General features: G+C 42.0%; 1 protein-coding gene across 2 annotated transcripts; it reads right to left on the reverse strand.

Annotated features, from left to right (window-relative positions):
• Positions 1-468: 468 nt before the first annotated feature.
• DERL1 (derlin 1) lies at positions 469-26,909 on the reverse strand. Of its 2 annotated transcripts, XM_058564876.1 has the most exons (8): positions 26,555-26,906; positions 16,661-16,772; positions 11,538-11,602; positions 10,449-10,475; positions 9,533-9,628; positions 8,014-8,066; positions 6,421-6,531; positions 469-2,734 (listed from the first exon to the last, which is right to left on the reverse strand). In XM_058564876.1, the coding sequence occupies exons 1-8, from the start codon at positions 26,705-26,707 to the stop codon at positions 2,596-2,598; spliced, it is 756 nt and encodes a 251-aa protein (XP_058420859.1). In that variant the 5' UTR covers positions 26,708-26,906; the 3' UTR covers positions 469-2,595. The 2 variants fall into 2 exon arrangements, with proteins under 2 accessions (XP_058420859.1, XP_058420860.1); XM_058564877.1 differs by lacking the exon at positions 6,421-6,531 and having other exon boundaries at positions 26,555-26,909.
• Between the last annotated feature and the right edge of the window lie 505 nt (positions 26,910-27,414).

Raw genomic sequence — 27,414 nt, forward strand, 5'->3', positions numbered from 1 at the left:
AGGTGCACAGCCCTGCTCTATCCCACGGCTCCACCTTGTGATAAATGAAGAGGGCCTGCCTAAGGTCTGGGATACAAACTTGGGTGGTTCACTCTCAAGAAAAAATGGCTCAGGAATGTCACGGCATCTGCCTTCCAGTCTCGGTGGGTTCTTATACGGCAAGGGAATTAAACTAATTCTGTAGGGTTCCAGGACTCAGACCCATGGGTGGAAGCTACAGAAATGCCATAAAGCATACTACAATCAGGTATGACTCCTAACCCATTGTTCTGAAGCACCCTGCTTCATTAAAATTAAAACCTAGAAATTCTGCCTCCAGGAATGAATCCACTCCCCAACAACGTTTGCTGTGTCGCTATAATAGCAACAAATACTGGACACTCCTAAACGCCCAAGACTGGTTAAATTACGTGGTATCTAAAAGAGGCGGCAGAGGAGGGATATGGAAATTTAAGACAGACAACCGTCAAGTTGTACATTTTAATTCACAATTTTTACCAATAAAAAGGATTAGTTACAAAAAGGGAATGTCTCCATACAAAATAAGGATTTTTTTCATTCATAAAGAGAATCCACTGTCATGCCTTGCCTTGCCAAATCAAATCTCAAATAGCTTGCTTAGCTAAAATTATTCCAAAAAGATAGGTAATCCAGACGAGATGAATAAAATTATCAACTTCCTAAACACGTTTAAGAGGAAGAATTTAATGAACACTTTGCCTTGAACTGAAGAATTCTAAAGAATACTTGTAACCTTTAGAAAAACCACTGCTCTCAGGCAGCTGAGTTGCTAACAGGGTGTATAAGAGACTCCAGCTCACTTACCGTGAGAATCTGCTTACACATACAATGAGTTTCCACTCCTGTATGAGGACTGCACATGCAACATAACAGGAATGATGGCTTCTAAAATTTTACAAGTAAATTTTATTGTGGCCATAGGTCAACAGCAGAACGGATGACAGTTAAGATTCAGATTCTCCCCACCTATTTTATCATATAAATTAAATATGGAGAGGTACACACAAACAAACTTTATTAAAAATAAAGAGCTGTTTTCAAATCCCCACTTCCTAGTATAACACACATCACTGTTTAACAGTGGGGCAAAGAATAGTCATGCTGTTAGTGCACAATGCTTCCTGAAAAGAAATCCATCAAAATGTTCAAAGATTTTTCAGTTGACTCAAAGTATGGCAACCACTCAACACTGCTCCTCGCAGTCTGCTTTCAGAAGAAAAATTTAAAATATGAAACTGTGTAAAACATCATAGCCGTCAAAAAACTTGATCTGGTGAAAAGCCTAGCTCTGATGGAAAAAGCCCACCTATGAAAAGGAGTTGTGGGTATTTAAGCTGGTCTGATGGACGTTCATGACTTGTACATTCATGACTTGAAATAATAAAAGACCCTCAAACACAAATGATGCTCAAGCCAAAATCATGTGATTCACTTAGATGTGCTTATACTAGCTCTTAAAATATGATCTACGTACAGAGGAGCTGCACTTTCCTCACAATCAACATGTTGAAGCATGTGGCCGTGGGGGGGGGAGGGGGGCAAAAAAACCCACAATTTAAATAGGTTTTCCCCTCCACTCTACTCAATAAATGTATATCCAGAATGAGAATGAAATGGAACAATGCCCAGGTGCCTCTCAAAAGAGAGCATCACCCTGTGGCAAATGTGATTTGGAACTTTCTAGCACAACACAATCCAACTACACTGGGTACACAAAAAGGCAGAATGCCCCACACATGAGATGCAAAGGGATTATGCCCACCACGGTTTAAACCTAGCTCCTGTGTAAGATGCAACTCCACTATAGTTTTGATCACTTAACCTAGGAAAAAATGCCTAGTAACAACCCTCATGCCCCATGAATACCAATCTGTGGCCCTGGCTGACTCAGTGGTTTTTTTTTTTTTTTTATAAAAACATCTGAAGAGGTGGCAAATGGTTGCAACTGATATCAGGTCACAGCAATTCCAAACGCCGACAAAATTCTTTACCTGCTGCTCCAATCTTCTCCCCCATTGTTACAGTTCTGCCACCAAAGGGGGAAAAAATGGTGTGAACAAGTTCTTTGTGACTGAGCCTTGGCCAAAGTCAATAAATAAGAGAGCCTTCAAAGGAGAACGATTTTATGGGCTACCTCTTCTAATTGCAAGTTTGGTGGTAGGGAAAAGGAGGAGGGAGGCATGTGTGCAAGAAAGAGGTAAGAGTCCCTTTGACAAGGGTTTGGTGACCCAACCCCACATGCCCAGCTTGGTGCCAGCAGACCACGACCTGCCGAAACCCATTATTCTGACGGAAAAGGAAGAGAAGACACCAAAAAATATAGTTGGTTCTGAGATTTGCACAGTTGACATTTGTTCTTCAGAGCAGTAAGGACTTGAATGAGAATCATGAAACTTGAGGAACACTTATATTTGTCTTCAGGAGCTAAAAAATTGTGTCTTGTACTGAAAGACTACATTCAGTGTGGGTCGGGTCCAACAGCGTTAGCTAGAACTTGGTTGTTAAGCACACCCAGCACTGGGAGGAAACTTCATCTGAGCAGAGCGGCTGGTGGGCAGGCCAGAGGCCGCTCCTTCACTGGTCCCCAAGTCGAAAGCCCTGTCCCCAGTTGTGTCTCCCGCCTCCGCCATTCTGATCAGCAGCTCGCCTCATGCTAGCAGGGGGCACGCCAAATCCTGACACCCCTCCTCTCCTGCTGGGCAGCCAGCGGTACCTGGAGCAGAGAGAGGAAGAAACAAGGGGAGAGAAGACCACAAAGTCACTTCCACACAGTTCTCCGACCATTTAGCCCATCTCCCTTTCCTGGGGTTCCCATGGCATCTGTCACATTCAATTATATTAGTCTGTGGCCAATGAAACGCTGGGGACAATATCTTATTTAACTTTGCCTTTTCAGCATTTAGCTCAATGGCCTGACCACAGAAGGCATTCTCTCTTCATATTTTTTAAATTTACTAAGCTTTCAGCTAACTTCACCCTCAAACAAATCTTTTTCTGATAATAAACGAGATTCACGCAAAACAGTATGGAAACAAAAATATTATACCCACAAGCCCCACAACCAGAAAGAACCACCTATACAGCATTTTGGTATATCTAAATATGGATCAAACTAGATCAAAGCATACAAAATAAATTCCCTTTCAAAGGACAGATCCGCAGCCTGTGTGTCTGGGCCCCGCATGGTGTCTCCACGATGCAAGTGGGTTCTACACCATCCACAAGGGAGACAGCAGAAGGAGGATTTATGTCTTGGAGTCTGGGGAATGTTTTAAAGTGTATTCATAATCTGCCCTCCAACTGCATTCTTTCCACCTCATAGATGGTGGGAAAGCTGCGGTCCAGAAAGGTGAGCTGATTTCCCATCTTACAAATTAATAAATTAAGAGTCAGAGAACAGCTAAGAAAACTTAAACCCAGGTCTATGTCCTCAATAGTTTTTCCAACTATTTCCCTTCCTTGACTATTAGTGAACTGAGAATGTGTTTAAACTTATTCTACTTATCAGATCCTAATGTCTAAAATTGTGCTTGAAGGCAGAGACCATGATCTGACACTCCTGTTTAAACCGCTCATGGCACCGAGAACAAACCATGAGGGGTGACTTGCCCACAGCAAAAAGCCTGAAGAGCGCAAGCTTATCACAGAGCATTTCCCTTGCACTGCGTGTTTATAATTCATCTGCTCTTCACAACAACCCTAGGAGATGGGCACTACTACTACCCCCATTTTATAAAGGAGAAAACTGAGGCAAGACTGAGTAAAGCTCTTCTATGGGGCCGCCCGGTGGCACAAGTGGTTAAGTGCATGCGCTCTGCTTCAGCGGCCCAGGGTTCACAGGTTCGGATCCCGGGCGCGCACCGACGCACCGCTTGTCAGGCCATGCTGTGGCGGCGTCCCATATACAGTAGAGGAAGATGGGCACGGATGTTAGCTCAGGGCCAATCTTCCTCAGCAAAAAAAGAGAAGGATTGGCATCAGATGTGAGCTCAGGGCTGATCTTCCTCACCAAAAAAAAAAAAAAAAAAAGATTGAGTAAAGCTCTTCTAAAGTGACAGTCAGGATTCAAACCCAGATGGCCTGGCTCCAGAGCTTGTCCCCTGCACCACAGGCCTCCCGCTTCAGATGGGACACACAGCGTGCAATTCAGGTTACAGCCCTTTGTGACAGGAGTCCTCATTTGTTTACATCATCCCTGATACCTTCATGTGCCCTCCCAAAAAAGACAATGAACGCCTTTTAAACAGAAAAATAACTGCATACAGAAGAGAAGAGAATCTGTCTACTTTTCTTAACGGAATGCAGAACAGTGATACATCTTAGAATTCTCTCCTTCCTTTTAAACAAATACAGCTTTATCTTTAAACCAAAACGTATTTCCAAGCACTGCCGTGACGTTCTGGCACCATAACATTCCTCCGAAGTATACAATAAAATAGAACACTTTAAAAAGGCAACGCTTGGGCTGTCTTGCTTTGCTTCTCACTGTAAGACAATATGGAAGCCATCTCCACTGCTTAAATGGATAGTGAAATTAAATGCAAGTAATTAGTATAAAAAGACACCCAATTACACATAATCAACAAAAATTTATGGTAATTTCAAAGCAGTTACTGCTTTTGCAAGGAGCTACATTTTATCATCTGATCTTTATGCAAAATTTAACAGAAGGGCTTCCACCAGCAGAGAAAGCACGAGTGGAAGGCAGGCTCCAGGGTGCTCCTGATTTTGCCACTAGAATCTCATATACTTTGTTGCCCACAATTGAGAAACATCTCCAAGCCATGAAGTCAGAAGATAGCCATTTAAAGTAAAATAACCGTTGGCTGCCCCCCAAAGCACCAAGTTTTTTTTTTTAATTGATGCATCTGCCATCCGACTTGATAAAACTAGATCAAAAATCCAAGCCTGCTGTCACTGTGTCCTTTGATAATTAGAAAACAGATTGGTCATTTGTTTTTTTAGCCTGAAGGCAACTTGAGGCTCAGAAGAGAAACAAGTTTCTTTCTATGCTCTTAAAGAAAGAAAGAAAAAACAAAACCCATACAATATTGTACTTCTCTGTTTGTATGTTATATTTCCCAATAAAAGTCTTTCAAAAACCTACCCCTAACCTATAAAGGGGGGGCCTGCTCAAGTCTGACTACCCTCACGGACCCCTTGGAAGAATGACAAACTGCAAAACATTAAAACGAGCAAGATGTGAAAGGGGTGATTTTTTTTAAGCTTTTCAACACAAGCTATGATTGCATCTCCCTAACTCGAGATTAGGCGTGATTGTCAGGCAAGCTGCGACACCCAGATGATGATTTCACTGGTCCCTTCTTCAACAGCCTTTTCCCTCACCGACAGAATGGTCACACGACTTACACGCGTAAGTGTGTCAGCACCTCTTCTGGCTGGTAAACTCCCACTCCAGCCCCAACGCTGGGAACAAGGCTAAGCGCTTGTATTTACTGAGTACCATAGCATACCTTACCTCCTGCAGTCCTGGGGGATAGGGCTCCCCCCAACTCACAGACTCGCAAATTGAAGCTCAGAGGTTTTATTAAGTAACTTTCCCAAAGTCAAAACTGGTAAATGAGGGAAACAGGATTCCAAAACAAGTCTGCCTCAAAACCAAAGCTGTGCCCTCGGCCTCCTCACCTGAGTCAACCCCCAAAGTAGAGAAAGAACAAGCACATACCCCCAGGCGGCTGGGACCACACACCTCAGGTCTCCCATTTTAACTCTGAGAAGTCCTATAAAAACTCTGGTCTAGGGGCCAGCCCAGCAGCATAGTGGTTGGGTTCGTGGGTTTGGATCCCGGGCACAGACCTATGCACCACTCATCAAGTCATGCTGTGGCAGCGTCCCATATACAAAATGGGGGAGGATGGGCACAGATGTTGGCTCAGAGCCAATCTTCCTCAGCGAAAAGAGGAGGATTGGCAACAGATATTAGCTCACGGCCAACATCCCTCACCAAAAAGAAAAAAATTCTGGTCTATAATATTTAATATAAAAATGTTTTAAATTGTTAACCAATGAGCTAACGTACCCCCCCTTGCCCTTCTCGGCCAAAATCTTGGGTAAACCTGCTAACCCTGTAACGCTGGCCCACTGCTGCAGACACGGGAGCTGCGCACACCTACCCCGCCACACCACAGCTGAAATGCTCCTGGGTGATGCCTGAATCTAGTCCTCGGTGGCCCCCGGTTACAAGGGCTCCACGAAGAAGACGAAGCTGTGGCTTCGACCCCTGGCTTCCTGTGACTGTGTGACCAGGGCAACATTCACATATATTTTTTACAAATATTTACATAGGGGCAAATCTCACCCCTCATGGAGTTTTTATCAAGATGCTTACGAACACAGGCAGTAAAATGACCATGAAATGAGAGGGGAAAAAACACTTACAAAAACTGAGGTGTGGAGAGAAAATTTCTTCCTCCCAAGTCCATTGGGTATCTGAACATGAGGAAGAAATAAAGATGTCCAACAAGGTTTCCAATTAACTCATTGATGACCCTGCAAACAGAGAGCCAAATTAAAGACATTCGAGCAGTAAAGCGGGATGCAGCAAGTTTTAACTAATAGCACAGGGAACAGACCCTCCACGGTAGCCCATTTCTGGGCCCTGGGGGTCTGTGACAGCCCTGCAATGAGCCCTTTTGTAGTCTGAGAGGCAAATGCGTCCTGAGGGAAAAGGGAAATCAGTCCTGCTGGACCCATGGGGTCTGTGCTCTCTAAGGCCAGCTGCCCCTCACATGTCTTTCAAGCCCCAGCCCATCCTCAAAATACTATTTTTGGCTACTACCTGCCTCAAGAGTGGAGGAAATTGCACAGCAAGCTTTTGAATGCTTTTGGTCATGAACACCGTATGTGCAAAGCATGGGCAAGTATGAAGGCTAGCAAGAGAGAGGCACGGCAGTGAGGAAAGGAGGGACGAGAAAGGCCTGTCCCCTGTTCCCGGAGCCACAGCACTTCTCCCTCGCCTCTTGTGTCCTTGAGTGTAAAACGTCATGGAGATCACTTCAGAAAGCTGACCTTCACCTTGTAATCCTCAAGTCAACATTGACCTTCTTCAGTTCTGCCATGGCTTACGAACAGGCCCCTTGAAGGTTCTACAGATCCACTCTTACTGGTACACATCACTCTTTGTCTTTGCCTGCAACATGATTCCTGTCAGGGACAGATCAACATCTGTCACCACTCCCAGACTCTGCCCCTCTAGGTGGCAGGGCAGCTCTACCAAACTCAGAACTTGCTGTGCTCTAAACAGAGTCTGTTCGCTCCAGCCATTCATTTCTCCTTATCAATATCAGTAGGAGTTAGGACCACACAGAGCAAATATGTCAGACATATTAAGAACTAGTATTATGAAAATATACTAAAACATTAAAGATATTTTGTACTTTAAGAAATGGGAGTTCTTAGAATAGCTGCATCGTGATACCCTCCTTCTAAAATTCTGACTGGATGCATTAAAGGTTTTCCTAAGTCTCAGTTCTAATTCCAGATTAGAAATTTGACCCTATTTGGCAAAACTTCTGTACCATCAAACCACTTATAAAACTACTTCCCATCTGAGAATATGCATTTCTGTGACTGGTAAGCAGTTTCTAAGACATTCTAGAAATGCCTTAAGAATAAAAAACATAGTAATTTTATGCACAGTTCTTAGAGGAGTCAGCTCAGACAAAAATTAGGTCCTATGTATGCTCAATCCGGATTTATTTCTGAATCCAGAAATAAATATTTATTCAAAAACACATACACAGAAGCATACTGTAACAACAAACTAACAAAAAACAATCATTCAGTGCTAAATGTGCTGAAAGCCCTGTAATTTAATCAATTGCACCAAAATGAAATTATTTCATAAGTGTCAAGTTCCAATGCATCAATACTGAGATTTTTCTAAAGTTTGTAAAGATTAGAGAAGGAAGATAAAGAAACGGAAGTCTTCCAAGGATTAGTTTCCAATTAAATAAATCTAACATCACTTACGAGCCTCCGATGATATAGTTGAATCCAAGGATAACCCAAGGTAAATAACAGGCCTAGGAGAGAACATACACAAACGTGAATAACCACACCTAGAGAAGACACAGCTGCTACGGGGCTGGAATGGGTAAGGAGATATTGACAGGGGCTTTATACAAATCCTTTGGAAAGTCACTGCAAAAATTTCTCAGATCAATCTAGCATCATTCCTACTGTACTTAAAACTTCCTATCTAAAATTATACTTATTCATATATTAGTAACTAAAGAGACAGAGTACTTTGCCCCTAGTTTTCAGACACAATACATGCCCTTCTGAATTAATACTAACAAATAGCTTCAGAAAGTAGATGAGGGTCCTATGGATACTAATCAAAACACGGTCCATGACAGAATCACTTTGAGACTCCAACCAGCAAACTGTTACCAATAAACTAAAAATATCCCACCTGTTTAGGTTCTCCTTTTATATATTCCACAAAATTACTTTGAATTTTTATCTCATTACACACTGATATCTTGAACTAATACTCTCCCAAATAAGACAGCTCTCCAGACGAATTCATCACTTGAGCCCCTTACCAGATTCAAGACATCATACCAAGAGCTGAGGGAGTTGCAAGAAACTTCAGAAACCACTATAGAAAGGGTTCTACATAAATAACTTAAAGGCAGAATGTGTTTAAGCACTATAAGGGGAACGGAAGCATTGGAGAAGCCCAAAGGCAAGACTAACTCTAGGCAGGAGACTCAGGAAATATGTTCAGTCCCCACGCATATTAAGAACAGGTAGGGGCTGGCGTGGTGTCGTGGTTAAGTTCAGCACGCTCTGCTTCAACGGCCAGGGTTCACAGGTTTGGATCCCAGGCGCAGACCTACATCACTTGTCAGCCATGCTGTGGTGGTGACCCACATACAAAATAGAGGAGGATTGGCACAGATGTTAGCTCAGGGCTAATCCTCCTCAAGCAAAAAAAAAAAAGAAAAAAAAGAAAGAAAAGAGGAAGACTAGCAAAGGATGTTAGCTCCAGGCGAATCTTCCTTACCAAAAAAAAAAAAAAAAAAAGAACAGGTAGGATTTACATGAGGAAGAAAATCAAAAAGATGGTACAGGTGGAAAACTGTGAGAGAAGACATAAAGGGAAGTGTTTGCAGGCAAACAACAATCTGTTTTAGCTACAGTGTAAAATACATAACAGGGAATGACAACAGATTTTAAAACGGAGGGTTCCACATGAGGATCTCTCCTTCCCTCTCTCTACCACATACACACACATGAGATCACTCAGGGACACAAGCCTGAGGGGCCTGAGGCACAGAGGGAGTGAGAAGTGACAGCCAGCAAAGGACTCGGGGTTGGCTCCAGAAATACAGGGGGACTGAGGAGAGCAGGAGGGGCTTGCCTATAGAATACTGCTCTGCAGTGACCTCTGCTGGACAAGTCAGAAAGCACATCTCTGGGCTGAAGAGAGATTTCTGCAAAGACAAATAAAAGGGAAATTTTTCTAACTAGGTTAAAGTACCTTAAATCGGGTTCCAAACCAAAATGATACAATCATGTCTCTGTTCAGCTGGGCCCAGACATAAAGTACTGACATGATCAGAGGAATCATCAGCAACTGCAAAAGAATCAACATGTCACAACAAGGCTCCAGAGGCACTTCAGAGGCTGAGCGTGAACCTGCTATTCTTTCCACCTCTCCCCTCCAAACAAATTCTCACATGGCTATGCAAAAAGAAAAAGAGGGGGCCAGCCCTGTGGCATAGTGGTTAAGTTCACGCACTCTGCAGGTTTGGATCCTGGGCGTGGACCTACGCACCACTTATCAAGCCATGCTGTGGCAGGCGTCCCACATATAAAGTAAAGGAAGATGCGCATGGATGTCATTAGCCCAGGGCTAATCTTCCTCAGCAAAAAGAGGAGGATTGGCAATGGATGTTAGCTTAGGGCTAATCTTCCTCATCGAAAAAAAGAAAAAGAAACTCAACTCATCAGAATTATACATTGAACCTTCTGTTTAATTGATCATCCATCCAAGGCATGCTACAAAATCCTATAATTAAATACAACACAATTACATTATTTTAGATGGATTCAGAAACATAAGAGTCAAGCTCTGTAACTTGAAAAAAGTAGACAATAAAGCTTTACTTACCGTATAATCTCAAGTTTCAAAAAGTATACATCCACATACATGCATAGAAAATATTGGATAACCATTATTCTCAGTGTTCAAACATAATAAAGAAGCCAGGAACGTGCAAGAAAAATAATGGTTTAGATAATTCACGTAAGATCTTCAAAATAAAACAGCTATAATTTCAAAATACTACATAACGAACCACATAGTTAATGCAACTTAAACTTCAATCAAAGGCCATTAATAGCAAAACTGAAACACATAAAGCAGCAAATAAATAGTTTCAAAGGACACTTACTTGCATATCCATTACTAAGCCAGTAATCTTGGTTTGTAAAGTTAAAGATCAGATACAAAGCATTCTGCACCTAGTAAAAGCTAACTTCATTCCAGTGTTCTGAAAGAACACACTTTTCTATAGTTCAAGTTGCTTAAGACATCCCAGAACACAAAAAGTATCTCATCATCTTCATTATGAATATTCTGTGAGACCACACGATGACCAGGAAATGGTGGAAATTAACTGCTTTGGCACATGACTCAGCTTGGTCCCCTCGTGTCCTCCTTCCTTGCCTCGCCACCGCATTTTAGCAGCTCTCCTTTGATTAGAAGATGGAGAAGCCTGTGCCCTCGGAAACAAATAACGATTCTGCTCACGCTCAGGGCTCCAGAGCACAGATGAAGTCCAAAACTACTCTTTTTCTTCCCTTAAAGGGAGGAAAGGGCATCCAAAGTGCCACATCTGCTGGCTCTTGGCCAAGCTTCAATGGCAGCTAAGCCGCAAGCAATTTCGAGCTCACCAACTCTGCACAGGCCTTGAGCCATCAAGTCCCTTGTGCCACCCTCACCACCTGTAACGGTCCGCAGCTGGACGGCTGCTGTCAACTGTGGCTGAGACACAGCCGAGACGTGCTGTGTCCTTTCCCAGAGCCAGTACTTCCGGAGGGACGGAATGACCATTGAGGGCCCCAAGACAAGGACAGCAATGAAGTCGGGAAAGGATGCTGGTTGTAAATTAATTTTCTGATAAGGACCACAGATTTCAAAAGCTGTCTCATGGCACGGAATCTCTCTGTGCTGCAGCCAACAAACTGTCACACATGAGAACACGGAGAGCTGGGAACAAGAAGAGGGAACAGTAATAAAACTCGACCAAATGTGGAAAAATCCCATGAAGGCAATGGTGAGAGAATGCATCACTCAAGGGCTCTGTGATTTACTAGCTTTTAAAAAGAACTTTAATTATTCTTTTTATTCTTAATTATTAACTATAGTCAACAAAGATGCAAATACTGTAATTTGAAATGTTGTACAGAATACTGTCTACTTCCCCAAACCTGAAAAAAACTGGTTTATTTCGGGCCCCAAATAACAGACTGAAGGATACCACGATGCAAATCCAGTTAAAGAGAAGCATGAATAAATAGTCTGCTGGCCTCCCATCAAAAGCTCCTGGAAACAAAAATAAGCCAAATGTCATGGTTTGGAATTTCAGAAAAAAGTAACGTCCATGTAGAGAAATACTTCAAAAAATTACAGAGAAAGCAAAAACGAGAATATTTTAAAATCACAAAAAAGTAAATATTTTTAAATATCTAAAACCATGTCTGCCATAAAGCCCTGAACTTAGTCACCTGAGTATCAAGGCTAATCTATGCTTTCCTGACTGAATTCCAGTAAGTACCATGCTCTACCATGGGCTAAAACAGACCCAAAGGGAGCACAGTCAATTCCACATACCAAGACCCCATCCCCTCAAGACCCTCCCAGCCTGTCAGCCTTTCCTTCATGGCTCTTGTCACGACCTGATGATACATTTGTGATTACTTGGTTAATCCCCTCTCCCTCCACTAGACCATAAGCTCTGTCAGGGGAGGAACCACGTCTGTTTTGCCTACCATTGTGTCTCCTCCCCATTACTATGGTTGGAGGTACGTACTGTTGTTATTATTATTATTACACACACACACACACACACACACACATTCTACCACTGAGTCCAGCACTGGGCTTACTGAGAAGACTGAGTCTCCATCTTCCAGAAGTACATTCTAGGAAGGGAAAATGACGGAGGGGAGAGGCGGGAAGAGAGAGTAGGGAGACAGCCGAACCTTTCCACTGCCTCTGACTCTTAATCCTCAAACCATATCTGTGGTGTAGAATGCAAAGACCTATACCCCCCTTCTACAGATAAGAAAATAAAGTTACATGACCCAAGTCACACGGCTTGTTAGAAACAGAATGAAGTCTAATTACTAGCTTAGTGCTCTCATCACCACCTCATACACCAGGTTCTGTCTTATTACTGGGCAGAACAATCAACAACAGCCCAGCTCTCCCTAAGGAAGATTTCTCATGCCTTCAGTTGGAAGACTAGAAGAGGGGCAGAGAAAAGAAACAAATGACTATAAGGTCACTCTAGCTCAAACAGTAACCTTCCCTAGCCTCCACACGCCATCACAATGACATGACATATAGACAATTAAAAAAAAAAATTCCTAACAAGTGTCAGAAAGGCAGAAAAAAATCTATCTAAAAGAAAAGAGGTTTCCAGCAAAAGTCTCTCCTTCTTTCCCTTATTTCCCCCTCAAAGGCACACTTTAGCCCCAGTGTTAAGGATGCTTAATGGTAGGGGACCACTATGATGAATCAGAGCTGAAATTCTAACAAAACTTCTGAATTTTAGTAATAGTTGTGCTTCTTTTGATGCGGTTTTGGCTTTGTGATTTCTAAGGATTCTTTAGATTGAATACTTGAAATCTTATAATCACGTAAACCACAGTACTATATTATTTGGCAAGCTTGCAACTGGGAATTTACAAATTAACTGGTCTCAAATTGCAGTCTTCCGGTTCAAATGAGAAACCTTATAAATCAGCCAACGCTGCTGTGTGCTTAATTTAGCCAGGCAGGAAAACATGCAGGTGGCAAACGTTTGGTCAAAATGTTATCTCAAGGCTGTCTGGGAGAGATGACAGGGAACCAGTCAACTGGGTTCCGGTGGGAGCTGTGTTATCTCCAATAGCTTTGTGACCTTTGGGGCATGTCACCACCTCTCCAGACCACAGCTGTCTTGCCTGTGAAATCTTATTTAAATGCAAAGATCTCCAAAGTTCTTCTCTACACAAACGTTCATAGCAGCAGTATTCATAACAGCCAAAAAATAAAAACAAGTCAAATGTCCATCAACTGAAGAATGGAAAAACAAAATGTGATAATCTCATACAATGGAATCTTATTTGGCAATAAAAAGGAATGCAGTACTGATATAGGCTACACGGAAGAATCTAGAAAACACTATGCTAAGTGAAAGAAGCCACTCACACCACACATTGTGTGAGTCTGTTTATAAGAAAAGTCCAGAGTAGGCAAATCTAAAGAGGCAGAAAGTAGATTAGTGGTTGCTGGGGGGGAAGATAGGGTTGAATAGAAATAGGGAGTGGCTGCTAATGGGTACGAGGTTTCTTTTTGCGGTGATGAAATGCTCTAAAATTGATTGTAGTAGTGATCGCACAACTCTATGAATATCCATTGAATTGTACGCTTTAAATGAGTGGAATTATATGGTATGTGAATTACATATCAATAAAACTATTTTTTGTGTGTGTGAGGAAGAGCAGCCCTGAGCTAACATCCAGTGCCAATCCTCCTTTTTTTTGGTGAGGAAGACTGGCCCTGGGCTAACATCTGTGCCCACCTTCCTCTACTTTACATGGGACACCGCCACAGCGTGGCTTAACAAGTGGTGCGTCCGTGCACGCCCAGGATCCGAACCAGAAAATGCCGGCCGCAGCAGCAGAGCACACACACTTAACCGCTTGCACCACCGGGCCTGCCCCAATAAAACTATTTTTAAAAATGCCTTTCAGCTCTAGAACTTCAAAATGCTCTGTGATTGGCTAGTAAGGAATAGGGGGAAACTTCTAAGAATTAGAGCAAACGAAAGAGATCAACGGCCTAATAATCCTATAGATTTATCTTAAGTGTTATTCAGGTATTACAAATTAGTTATATTACCTGACTAGGCAGTAGGGATGGGTAAACGGGTTCAAGGATCTTAAGTAACCAAGAGAAGACAATTTACACATAAAAAGTGATCATGGAGGGGCTGGCCCAGATAAAAAGTGATCATGGAGGGGGCCGGCCCAGTGGCGCAAGCGGTTAAGTGTGCGCGCTCCGCTGCGGTGGCCCAGGGTTCACCGGTTCAGATCCCGGGCCCGGGCTCGCACGGACGCACCGCTTGTCAAGCCACGCTGTGGCAGCATCCCATATAAAGTGGAGGAAGATGGGCATGGATGTTAGCCCAGGGCCAGTCTTCCTCAGCCAAAAAAGAGGAGGATTGGCAGATGTTAGCTCAGGGCCAATCTTCCTCACAAAAAAAAAAAAAGTGATCATGGAATTATTGTAATTTAGGTTTAATAACAGTATCATGATTATTTTTTAAGTCCTCGTATTTCTGAGGTAAATATTAAAATATTTATAGATGAAATGATATATTGTCTGACATTTTGCTTAAAATAATCAGGAGTAAGGGGACAGACATGGATATAGATAAAATAAGACTGCCTATGAGATCACGGTTAAAGGTGAGTGATGGTTAAAAAAGGGTTCATACTGATATATGCTACAATGGGGATGAACCTTGAAGACATTACGCTAAGCGAAAGAAGCCAGTCACAAAAGGACTCATAAAATGTCCTAAATCCATACACACAGAAAGTAGATTAGCGGTTGCCAGTGGCTGGGAGAAGAGGGGATGGAGAGCGACTGCTTTGTGTTTTTTGGAGGGGGATGAAAATGTCTTGAATTAGAGAGTGGTGATTATTGCATAACATTGCAAATATACTAAAGACCACTGAATCATACACTCTAAAATGGTTAAAACAGTGCATTTTATGTTATGTGAATTTTATCTCAATAAAAAGAAAAAAAGATTTGTTAACCTTTCTCTTTACTCTTGTACACATTTGAAAATTTTCCATAATAAAATTTTTAAAAATTCGTCATGGATCACCCGCATTTAATCTAGAGTTTACTACTGATGTAAAAAAAAAAAAAAATTACTCCAACAACTTATCCTCAATGAAATTATATCAGAGGGGTAGAATGCTAAGCAAGCCAGCATCATAATCAGGCCCAGCTGGGAGGAGGGAGAATGAAAATCATATATTGTGCTAGATTTAAGGACCACACCCCGATATGGTGGTGAGAGTCCTGGTTGTCAGTTTCGCCTCAGCCAGGTCACTACACTTCCTTGAATCTCCTGTCCTTCCTCCACAAAACTATGGACATGGGGTTGCTGTAGTAACAGTCTATGACCTGACACTTTGTTTTAATATAATGCTTTCTTCCTTTTTAAAAAGCACCTAGTAGCAAACGCCAATCTAAGGAAAAATTATATTTGACACCAAAGGCCCATCCTTCTATTTCCCCAAACTCAAGAGATTGATTCACAACTCTCAAACTGACTGTGATTTAAAGGGTAGTTCAGAATCCTCGATCCTGAGCTAACAGCCAGCAGGTTTATCAAGTCTTTGAAATCAGCCAACTTTTCAAAATCATTTAGGCTTAACAAAATTATACTCACATTTTGACACTGCAATATCAATTTACTGCTTCTCAGTATAAGCAACTCAGAACAGCATATGAGGTATTGTAGGAAATAAATAACAATTCAGTAAGAAACTTTTAAGAAAAGATTTTTATAAAAAAGTTTATCCATAGCATCATATAGGTAGTCACATCTGATAAACTACCATATTATTAAATCCTAGCTATCTATTTTAAAGTTGAGTGTTTCCCTTACAGAGAATAAGTCTAGGCTTTTTTTTTTTTTTTTTTTTTTGTGAGGAGATCAGCCCTGAGCTAACATCCGCCAATCCTCCTCCTTTTTTGCTGAGGAAGACGGCCCTGGGCTAACATCGGTGCCTATCTTCCTCCACTTTATATGGGACGCCGCCACAGCATGGCTTACCAAGCAGTGCGTCGGTGCGCGCCCGGGATCCGAACCAGCGAACCCCGGGCCGCCGCAGCGGAGCGCGCGCACTTAACCGCTTGCGCCACCGGGCCGGCCCCAAGTCTAGGCTTTTAATTGTATAAAGTAGTGTTTTCCAATCCCCATCCTGGAGATATATAGACTTCAACCCAATTGTGCGTCAAAAGACAAGGACTGCTGTGTGACAGAAATGAGTGAGACGTCAAATTAAGTGAGAGGCACACAGCTCAGCCACTAGGACATGGGCAAGATGGGCAAACCTCTGGTCTTGTATTTTTTCACCTATAAAATGGGGACACTGCTACTTACACCTCATGATGATCCTGTAAGGATTAAAAATCGAATAATCTAAGTGCCTAGTACAGTCCTGCCATAGTTACTACCTACTGAGCATTTCCTGTCATCATGCCATTTCTCTATATACATTAACTGCCCTCAAAATTCCTCCAAGAAGTAAACATATGGATTAGTCAATCAGACAGAAACAATACTTAAAATAACTATGGATAACATACCTGTTTCAAGTCGTGTAGAATACTGATATAAGAAATATAAATTGACCAAATAAAGAAATCCAGTTCCTGGACCCACAGGGAAATAAAAGGTGGCAGTGACTGGCCTCCAAATCTGTCCAGAGCAAAATAAACACAGCTGTTAGTTTCTCTATGCCTGGTTAATTTCTTTTCTTTTAACTAAACAAAAATAACCCTTGCAAAACATTCTCCTCAATGATGACAGTTAGCAAAGGGACACCACCAACATAATTCAAGAAAACAACTGAAGAAAAGTTCATATCAGTTACAATCATACCAGTGTGCAAATCAATGGAATAAAATGGCATCATAAAATAAGCAATAAATATTTATAAACAAGTTGGAAAAAATCAATACTACAGAAGTATACGGTTAGTCTTTACTGGGATCAGGCATACAGCTAAGCCTGTCAAAAATGAGTCAGAGGGACAATTTCCAACAGTACAGTAATATCTCTATTTAGGAAAAGAATATACTGGGATGACAAAACTTATCAAAAAATGTCATATTCAAATGGAAATGGAAATTTTTTATTCAAATCACTGTGCTATTTAGGCACTGTGGATACATGACTTTACAATATTAACCATTCCCCCCGCCCCCCCAAAAAAATTACAGACAAGTCTACAGTGAGAAGTAAGCCTCCCTCCTCACCCTCAGTCTCCCAGTTCTTTTTCCAGCAACAACAGATCAGTTTCTTCTATTTCTTTCAAGAAATAATAGTACATGTTACTGTTATTCATTCCTTTTCATCCTACCTTTTATTGCACTGTTCTATACCTTGTTTCATTTCCTTAACAAAATATTTGTATTGGCTTCATAGTATTCCTTTTATGTGGATGTCCAAAATTCATTTAAACTGTTATAACGCCACAATGAATAATCTAGAAGATCCTCTTTAAATATGTATGTAAAGGATAAAACCTGTGAGTCAATCTGCTAGATAAACAGGTATTTGTATTTAATTTTGGTAGATATTGCCAACTGCCTACAAAAATGTTTAACCAATTTATACTGCCTCCTAAAACACAGATTAATGCCTATCTTTTCTCCATACCCTCATCATTAGTGTATTTTATATTTACCAATCATGTTTTTAAAACTTCAGCATTTCCTTTCTTCATTTTTCTGCTAGATTTGCATTTCTTTATATATTACGGAAATTTCCCTTTCTCATTGTTGCAAATATTTTCTGGTCTGTCAATAGACTTATGCTTTTACGGTATTTTTGCCATATTTTGACATGTAAAAGTTTAATTTAATATAGGCAAGTGTATCCATCATGTACCACGCTTACAAGATACTCCTCCACTCCAAGAACAGAAAGTGTTCACAGTTTTACTGTAGCACATTCGTGGTTCATCTAAAGGAGCGAGGAAGAGATTCAACTTATTTTTCTAGATTGTCATTCAGTTTTCCCAATCCTATTTACAGAGTAACCCATCTTTTCTCCATTGATTTGAAAAGCTACTTTTATCATATATTTATTCCCTTTTATTAGTAAGGTCTACTTTTAGTCTATTCTGTTTGGAATTGAATTCTTATGCCAATATCAAGCTATTTTAATTTCTAGTTTTATAACATATTTTAATATCTGGTAAAGTTGCATAATTAAGTAATCCCCCTCCCCTTTTTCTTCCAATTTTGTCACAATTTTCTTGGCTAGTCTCAATATTTTACTTTTCTAAATGAACTAGAACCAACATCTTTATTATATCAATGTGATATTGATATAATTCTCAGCCAGGAAGAAGTCTTTCACAGCTTTTATAGTTTTCTATAGAGCTATTGCTTTCTATCTCTTTTTATACCCAACCAGTAAAGCTGAATTATCTTATTGTTCGTCATATTTGAAAACTAAGCCTCTTGGGCTTTCCGAGTATACAACTCTATCTGTAAATAAAATTTTGTATCTTATTCCACTCTTGTCTAATTCACTGGCTAGTACCTCCAGAACAATGTTAAATAACAGTGGTTGAGGTAGATGGCCCTCCCAGACTTTCAGAAATGCCAGCATAATGCTGGCTTTTGGCTTGACAGCTGTGTGTCTTATTGCACAAGCATGAATGACATGGCCCTTGCATCAAGGAGTTCTCAACAGTGGGGGAGGCTGTTTAAAGAAGCAAAGAGTAGGGCACAGACGAGTGGAAGCTTGGTGTTGGAAAAACAAGTTCAAAGTCCCAAAGAATTGCAAGAGCACTATAAATGAACGGGTATTGCTAACAATTGGGGTGTGGCTGGAATGGAGGACAATAGCTGTGGGGCCCAGCCAGACACAGAGCTGACAAGTCACATTCTCCAAGTACTATAGGAATGTAACCCTCAGTGCTTAATTCCCTGTGGAGGAAACTGCACTTTATATACTCAAAAAGTGACTTTCCAAAAACCCTATATTAAACCAGTAAAACAAAACAGGTTAATATTCATTTCAGTTTATTCACAGAAACAGTATAGTCTGATGGAAAGAACATTGGAAATGATTTGAGAAGACCTAGATGTAAGTCTTAGCTTACAAGTTATCATTTCTGAGCCTCAATTTCCATCTGTAAAAGAGGAATGATATACTAATACTTGCCCTACTTTGGTTAATGGTTTAAAAAAAAATAGCATGCTATTCTGTGCATTTACATGCACTGATTCAGGAGGTGGGTTTTTATAACTCATGGCTAGTAAGTAAGTAGTAAAGCTAGAATTTTATCCCAGACAGCTGGACTCCAGGGTTTATGATACTAAGCCCCTGTTTTTACAATGCCTCTCACAAGTGACATCATTATTATGAGGTATAATTACAGTTAGTAAGAAATTTTAGTACTACTATACTTATATAATCCTGATTCTCTCTGCTTATGAAAAGCATTAGGAGTAAAGATCAGAAGCAAGGAAGCCCTGGCCTTGGCTCTTAAGAAGCCGTGGGACCTTGGAAAAGTCTGGACCTTGGAGTCTGCGTCTTCATCTACCCAATGACATCTGTCCTATGACTCTCGCCTCCCTTATCTCACAGATTTTATAAAAGGTCGGAATTAAGAACATGGATAAAAAGGTGCTTTAAAAAAAGATTTATATGTGTGGGTATATGATTATTACAAACTTTTGGGAGACATGTCTGATTTTTACAAATTCACATTTTACACTTCTCTCATATTCCTGTAAGTTACTCAGGGCCTGATTTTGGAAAAGAAACCTCGGTTTTTTCTGACTACATTTTTCACTAACACTGACACTATTTTTAGCCACTGTGTGCACCTGTGCTTTGGAAATCAGTGTCTGTCAAAATACCTCACTTCTCTTCCGCGTTCATTAAGCTTACCCTTGAGTTATACTTGCTTTCACTGATCTAAGAGACTTCATATTATTTTTGTATTACTTTAAAATCATAATTTGAAAACACCAGGAGATAGGTCACCTCTTCAGAAAGACACAATGTAATATATTTCTGAAATCCCCATTGAAGGTACCCAGCTAAATCCCTTTCTTTCCTCTGATAGGTAAACAGTTAGGATAAGGAAATAGCTTTATTTTCAGGGCTGGGACTGGTGGAGGCACATTTTCAACCCTGGAAAGCCTTCCTGGATCCCCTAAGAGGCAGCCAGATGCAGCACAAAGAGCCCGGGACTTGCAGAGAGACAAGAGCATGGAGCGCAGCATCTCATTTTAGCCCCACAGCAATCCCAAGGCCAGAACCATAATCACCCCAGCTTTTTCAGGAGGAAAGCTGGGCCCTCATTAGAGTTGAGGTAATCCGCCCAGGGTCCCTCACTTCACAAAAGCAAGAAGCCCACATCCTCAGCGGCATAGAAGACCTTCAAAAGAACATAAGACACTCCTCTTTAGTTACCAGTCCAACAACTTCTGTTGCGAGAGTGGGTTGCAGCTATCCTTGAACTGAAATCTCCCAAACAATCTGCTACTTACAAATGCCAAATAATTACAAATGTCATCCAGAGTCTGGAGTGGGGTTTTTAAAGTATCAAAAACAAAGATTTTTCTTAAACAATAACGATTGGTTGATCTGGAATTAAGAAAGTCTACACTGGTCACCAAACAAGTAAGAAGGAAGATGAGCACCCATGTGCCAGATGTTGATGTTAGCAAAGTGTGGCCTTTTTTTCTTTTGGACACACTAGGTAGGCAAGAAAAACATATGATAGACACTCAATCTCAATTGAGGACTTTAAAAGCGCTAGAAGAAGCCATCAATTCTACTCCTAGGCATATACTCAACAGAAATACATACCCATATTCACCAAGACATGTACTGGAATGTTCGCAGCAACACTATTCATTATAGCCAAAACTGGAAACTACCCAAAAGGCCCATTACCAGTAGAATGGGTAAACAAATGGTGGTCTATTCACACAATGGAACAATCTGAGGATGAGCAATCTCTAACCACATGCAACAATATGGGATACTCTCCAACATACTGTTAAAAAGAAGCTTAGGCACAAAAGAATACATACGATATAATTTCATTTCTAGAAAGTAAAAAGAATGGCAAAATCAATCGATGGTATTAAAAGTCAAGATAGTAGTTATCCTTGGAGAGAGCAGTGCCCAGAATGGAACAGCAGGAAGGTTTTGGGGGTGTTAGTAATGTTTTGTTTTTTGATGAGTGCTGGTTATGTACAGGTATTCAGTTTTTGAAACTTCAACAAGCTATAAATATATAATATACGCAGTTTCCTCCTTTTACAATGTAACTCGATAAAAAGTTAAAAACAAAGCTACGATCTAGCGATCTAGCGGGCAACCTTCTCTACAGAGCACAGCAGAACTAAGGCGGACAGGACTGCTAAGGAAAGATTTAAGGCTGGACGCACCCAAACACTAGCCACAGAAGTTCTAAATCCAGACCCAGAGGCTACTTCTATGCTCAGCCTATAGACTAAGTTCATTCCCCTCCCAGTTAAATGTGTCTATGTCCCTCTTCCCCAAAACGCTCAAATCAATCTGCTAGGGATGCTGTCATCCGGTTAAACGTGAAAACGTAAGTGAAAGCTCGGCAAATTTAAGCACGAGGCCCAGTCACAGATTCGGTGGGTGCCATTTCTTTTAATTCCTGGAAACAAATTAGAGAAATCGAGAGATCATATCCTCCCATTTCAAGTCAGGACACCTTTTTAGGGGACAATACAGGATAATAATCCAGCAGTTACATTTCAATTTCAATTACAAATTAAAATTAGAATCTTACTGCCCAAAGAGAAAAAAGGCAGGAATGGCAGGAAATATCATTAGCTAATAAATAAAAATAGGCATTAGTTTTGAATAGATTATTTACCAGACTATTTACTGGGCACTTCACAAACATTTTTCTCTGAGTTTTATATAAGAGAGGCATAAAGTAGGTAACATATTTCCTCAATTTGAAGATATTCATTTTTGTGTTTCTAAAATTAGGATGTGTCTTACAATCAATATATTCATTTAATGTAATTTCTACTTTCCTCCCCCTCCAAAAAGTTGTAGTAAATTGACAGAGCATCTTATAGAATTAGAACAGAGTTAATATGGTATTAAATTTTTCCCACTTTTAGGTCTCAAGAAATTGAGGCTCTGAAAGGATAACTAACTTGTCTAAGGGCGTACACCTAGTAAGGGGCTGAGCCAGGCCTGGAGACCATGACTCAACTACTTGAAATCTCATGGTCTTTCTACTCTAACAGAAAAGAAAAAACAATTTGCTTATGACTGATTTGGAAGAAATCACCTTCAAAAATGTTTTGCTAATCACAACTACGTGTTTTGGTAGATATTATGCAAAGGAGTTAAACAAGAGAGCTTAGAACTATCTTCCACTCACCAAAATAGAAACTGAAACTACAGTTGTCTATAAACTGGGGTAACACATCTCAGGATGCCTGTGGGAGCTGAATGCAATAACATATGGAGAAGCACAGGCACAATGTAAGGCTGAGATGATATTTTGTCCAAAGAAATGAAATATCGCCATGCAGGTAGCTCTGGGAGACATAATCTCAGAAACCAGCAGGGCAGCAGGAAATTGCCACCCCTCTTCTAGTTAATCAGGGACCAAGATGAAGACATTTCATCATTGTCAACTATTTGATTGACGGGCGTTAGATATGAGAGACCAGGAACTATGGACAACAATACAGTGAATCTTAACCCACTCCTATGTGTTTCCACCTATCCAAACTAAGAAAATCACATTTTAGAGTTCCAAACCAACAAGCTACTCAGAGAAAATCTATAGATCAGGAGGAAAAGTAACTTTTGTCACTTCCAACAGGAATCCACAATTCCAAACCAATCACCCCAATTTTTTTTAAGCTTCTAAGATCCAGCTTCTACTGAGAAGATGAGCCTCCAGCAGGAAGCACACCACATGCTGTTTGTCCTCACACATCAGCCTCGCAGATGGAGTTTTCTTTCAACTGCTTCATTTGCATACAAGTTCCTCCAGGTGGACCTGAAAACTAAGCTTGTCCAACAAGGGTAGGAGTCTGAGTAACAGAAAGAAGGTATAGGTATGGGCCTTTTCACATCTGGGCGGTCAGTGCTCTGTCCTGCCTCTAGCAGCTTCTCCCCAGTCTCAGGATAACAAGCCCCCAAGAGACAATGCAGGGAAGATGGGAAAATCATGGAAGGTGTGACATGAATGATGACTCTTTCTATCAGGTCACTTCTTTTAACATTACACACCTGTAGTGTAATAGACAACCTTTCTTAATTTACTTATCTGACTATAGAAGTGAGCAACATTTTGCAAGGAGGGTCAAAGAGCCAGTTTTGACCAGGTCCTTCTCAACGAAATGATTTACAACCATTGCTCTGTATGCACACACATTACTCAACATGCCACCAGGCACAAAGTACACAACATTCACTCGGTCAACAAATATTTAAAAAAGCAAATAAGCAGAAAACAGTGTGCAATGCTGGTTGCAGACCCAAATCATATTCTAATATCCAACCACCTACTTAACTTCTCTACTTGGGTACCTAAAAACACCTCTAGACTTAATGTGGGCAAAACATAACTCTTTATCCATACACTCCCCGCCCCCAAACATTTCCAATATCAGTAAAGGGCTCCAAGATCCACTGCGCAAACAGTGACACCTGAGGCCTGCTTCCTTCACCCACTCACCCTTCATATCCATTCAGTTGCAATCTTGTCCACTCCAACTCCCAAATCTATCCACTTTTCTCTATCTTCACAGCCATCCTGGTCCAAAACACCATCTCTCTTGCCTCTAACTTGATTCCTCCTTCTCCCCCATCCATACCAAGTCCCTGCCACAGAGTAGTCAAGGCGATATTGTCAGTCCTCTGTTCAAAAGGCTTCAAAGCCTTCCTGGTGTCTTCAAAATAAAGTCCAAACCACAAAGCCCTATGAGATCTAGCCCCAGCCTACCTTTCCATCTTTGCTTTACTGCAGTCAGCCCTGGCTGTCTCTCTGTCCTCACCTACCAATCCTCATCCTCACTGCACAGACAGACTCTGTACTATCCAGTCTTCTTTCTGTTTCTAGTGCCTGCCTCTAAGCCTTTCACTTATTAGTCCTTCTTCCTGGAAGGTTGTCCCCAGGGCTAGATCTTCCCAAAGCTAGCTCCTCATCATTCAGATTTCAGTTCAGATATCTTCTCTGAGGCCTTTCTGGCACACTCTTTCCAATGTTACACCCTTAAGTCACTCACTATCACATGCCTCTCTCTTATCTTCTTCATTGGTGCTGGGTTTTTTCTGTCCTATTCCCTATTGTACCTCCAGTCCCCAGCACTAGCAAATGCTCAACCCTTTCCATGCATTCAACCAATATATAAGCACCTGCTATGTGCCAGGCACCATTCTAGGTAACAAAGACAGTGGTAAACAAGACAAAGATCTGGCTCTTAAGGAGTCTTATTTTCTGAAGGGAAAGTGGACTAACAAATACCAAAGAGCGATATGCAGCAAGAAAAATTAAGGGTAAGTGAGATGGAGTGAAGAAGGGGTACCATTTTATGTAGGGCAATTGGTGGCCTTGCCAATAAGGCGGCATTTGGGCAGAGACCTGAAGCAGGTAAAACGGTAAACCACGGTTATCTTCCTCAAGCAGAGAAACAACATGTGCAGACACCCTGAGGAGAGATGGAGTTAGCTACTGATGGAATAGCAAAGACTCCTTTGTGGAGCCCAATGCGCAAGGTGGACAGAAGCAGGAGATGAGGTCAGAGAGGCGGTAGGGGGCCTTGCAGGCTACTGAAAGGACTTGGATTTTCTTCATCCAGTTGAGAAGACATTGGAAGGGTCTGGGCAGAGGCCTGACAGGACTTGATTTACACTTTAAAAGGCTCACTCCAGCTGTGTACAGATAAATTGAAAGAAACAAGGCTGGAATAATAGTGGCTTGCAACGGGAAATGAAAAGAGATTATAGGGCTGGCCCCGTGGCTTAGTGGTTAAGTGCACGCGCTCCGCTGCTGGCGGCCCGGGTTCAGATCCCGGGCGCGCACCGACGCACGGCTTGTCCGACCATGCTGAGGCCGCGTCCCACATACAGCAACTAGAAGGATGTGCAGCCATGACATACAACTATCTACTGGGGCTTTGGGGAAAAAATAAAAATAAATAAATAAAATAAAATAGAATATAATTATATAACATAATGATTATCATTAAAAAAAAAGAGATTATATCCTGGATATATGTCTAAAGTAGAGTAAACAGAATTTGCTGACAGACTGTGGGGTGTGAAAGAAAGAAAAGTTAAGCATGACTCCACTACTATTAGCTTGAGCTCCTGGAATAATGGAATTGCTATTTAGGGCAAGGGGAAAAGGGTATTCAGTTTGGGACACTAAGTTTGAGATGCCTATTAGTCAGGGGTATGTAGAAATCTAGAAATCAAGAGATAGATCGGAACTGAAAATATGTATATTTGCATTCGAGAGTCTTCAGCTTACAGAAAGTATTTAAAGACATGAAGCTAAATGAGATCACTACAGCTGGAGAGAGTGTGGAGAAGAGGTCCTATAACTGATCCCTGGGGCACATCACAACATTTAAAGGTCAGGGAAATGAAGAACAAGCAAAGGAGACTAAGATATAGCCAGTGAAGAGGGGGAAGACAGGAGAGTGTTATCCACAGGCCAAGGAATGTGTTGAAATTAATGTCAGATCTTAGTATCTGACCTGCCACTGATTCCAGATTTAAATCACAGAATCCAGTGAATAAAGATAACCTCCAAGAAACTAATATTCTCTTGCCAGGAACGTTACTCTGGACTGTTTCCTTCCTGCTTAAAAAAATAACAAGGACTTCCATTTCTGGGGCAATTTCCTCTTTACTTATTCCTTCATACATTCAACTACTACATGCCAGCTACTGGGTCAGGGCCTGGGGGAAATGCAGATAAATAAACTCACTCTTTGCACCTCTGACCTCTAATCCCTGCCACAGGGGGTAAAAAACCCTCTATTAGCATAGAAAGAACTCAGCGGGATGTAGGGCAAGTTGACATCTACATGCCACCCACATGGATGGCAGAGGGAGGTCAGAGGGCACTTGCACCAGGTGGACCCAGGCTGCTAATCACCAGAGTCCAACAGATTGACAACTATCACAGACTTACCTTCCCACTGCCTCCTTCTCTGAGTGCAAGGCGCAGGGAGCACAATCTTAACAGAAGGGCGAAATCACTCCCTTCCCACCGGGCCAAACCCACGCCTCCACGTCTCCAGCTATCCAGACCCCTTGGCCTCCACCCCGCCCCCGACCACAGGACCCCGCCCTAAACCGCTGGAGCCATCGCACTACAAATACCACCAGACACCGCGCGCCCGCAACATGCCGCTGTACGCTCTGCCGCCGCCGGGGCGCCTGGGACCTGTAGTCTCCACTGCCCCCGTCGCTGGTCAGTACAGTACCTGGAAGCGATAGAGGAAGGCTTCGGGCCAGAGGAATAAGTAGGCCGGGCTGATGAGACCGAGTTTGCCGACCAAGGGCACGGCGACGGTGGCGGCGAACCAATAGCGCGTGATGGCCGGGATGCTCCTGAACCAGTCCCCGATGTCCGACATCTTCGCCTCTTAGGTGGCCAGGATGCGCACAGCCGCCCGACTCCCCGTCCCGGCCGCTTCACGACGCGGCCGGCTCCGCGAGTGGAAGGTGTCGAGGCGGAAGCCGCCCAAGCCGCGGTGCGGAAGGCGGAGACCGGCGGACGTGGCGCCACCGAATTCGGACGAGCGAAGGAGCGTTCGGCGGCCAAACTTCCCCTTCCGGTGGCCGCGGACGACGTTGACTAGAAGTCCCGCCGCTTAAAGGGCAAGCACCGTTTTTACAACTGGGCCGAGGCTCGGCGATCCTGGGGGCGGGGCGATGAGGGGCGGGGCCAGGCGGGGGTGAGACACGACTGGTGGGAAACAGTGGTTGCCAGAAGCAACGACAAATTCTCCAGCCAATAGCGAGGCTGAACGCCCTCTACCGAGGTCACGCCGGAGTGTAAGCCAGGTGGGTCCACTTGGAGGGTGTTTAAAGGGGAAGGAGGACAATAAAGTACAAAGGTCCTGATTTATTCATTCATTCGACAAATGTTTGTGAGGGCTTTACTAAGTGCCAGGTGGGGTTCTAGACACCGAGGGTGCTGCGGCTATCAGAGCTATGCTGGTGCCTTCTCTCCTGGAGCTTACATTCTAATGAGGGTAAACAAGTAATAAACAAGTAATTGAACAAGATAATTTCAGAGAGTGACAAGAAAAATAAAGAAGATAAAATAGGATGACGGGGT

This window comes from Diceros bicornis, chromosome 21, assembly GCF_020826845.1.
Source record: "Diceros bicornis minor isolate mBicDic1 chromosome 21, mDicBic1.mat.cur, whole genome shotgun sequence".
Lineage (NCBI taxonomy): Eukaryota > Metazoa > Chordata > Mammalia > Perissodactyla > Rhinocerotidae > Diceros > Diceros bicornis.

Excerpts from the sequence above, each read along its gene's own strand:
- DERL1 (XM_058564876.1), bottom strand. The coding sequence starts at position 26,707 with ATGTCGGACATCGGGGACTGGTTCAGGAGCATCCCGGCCATCACGCGC. Across the intron at positions 10,476-11,537 it reads TTAACTGGATTTGCATCGTG|ATTACTGGCTTAGTAATGGA; the intron begins GTATCCTTCAGT and ends TTACAAACCAAG. Across the intron at positions 9,629-10,448 it reads GCTTAGTAATGGATATGCAA|TTGCTGATGATTCCTCTGAT; the intron begins GTAAGTGTCCTT and ends ATTCTTTTGCAG.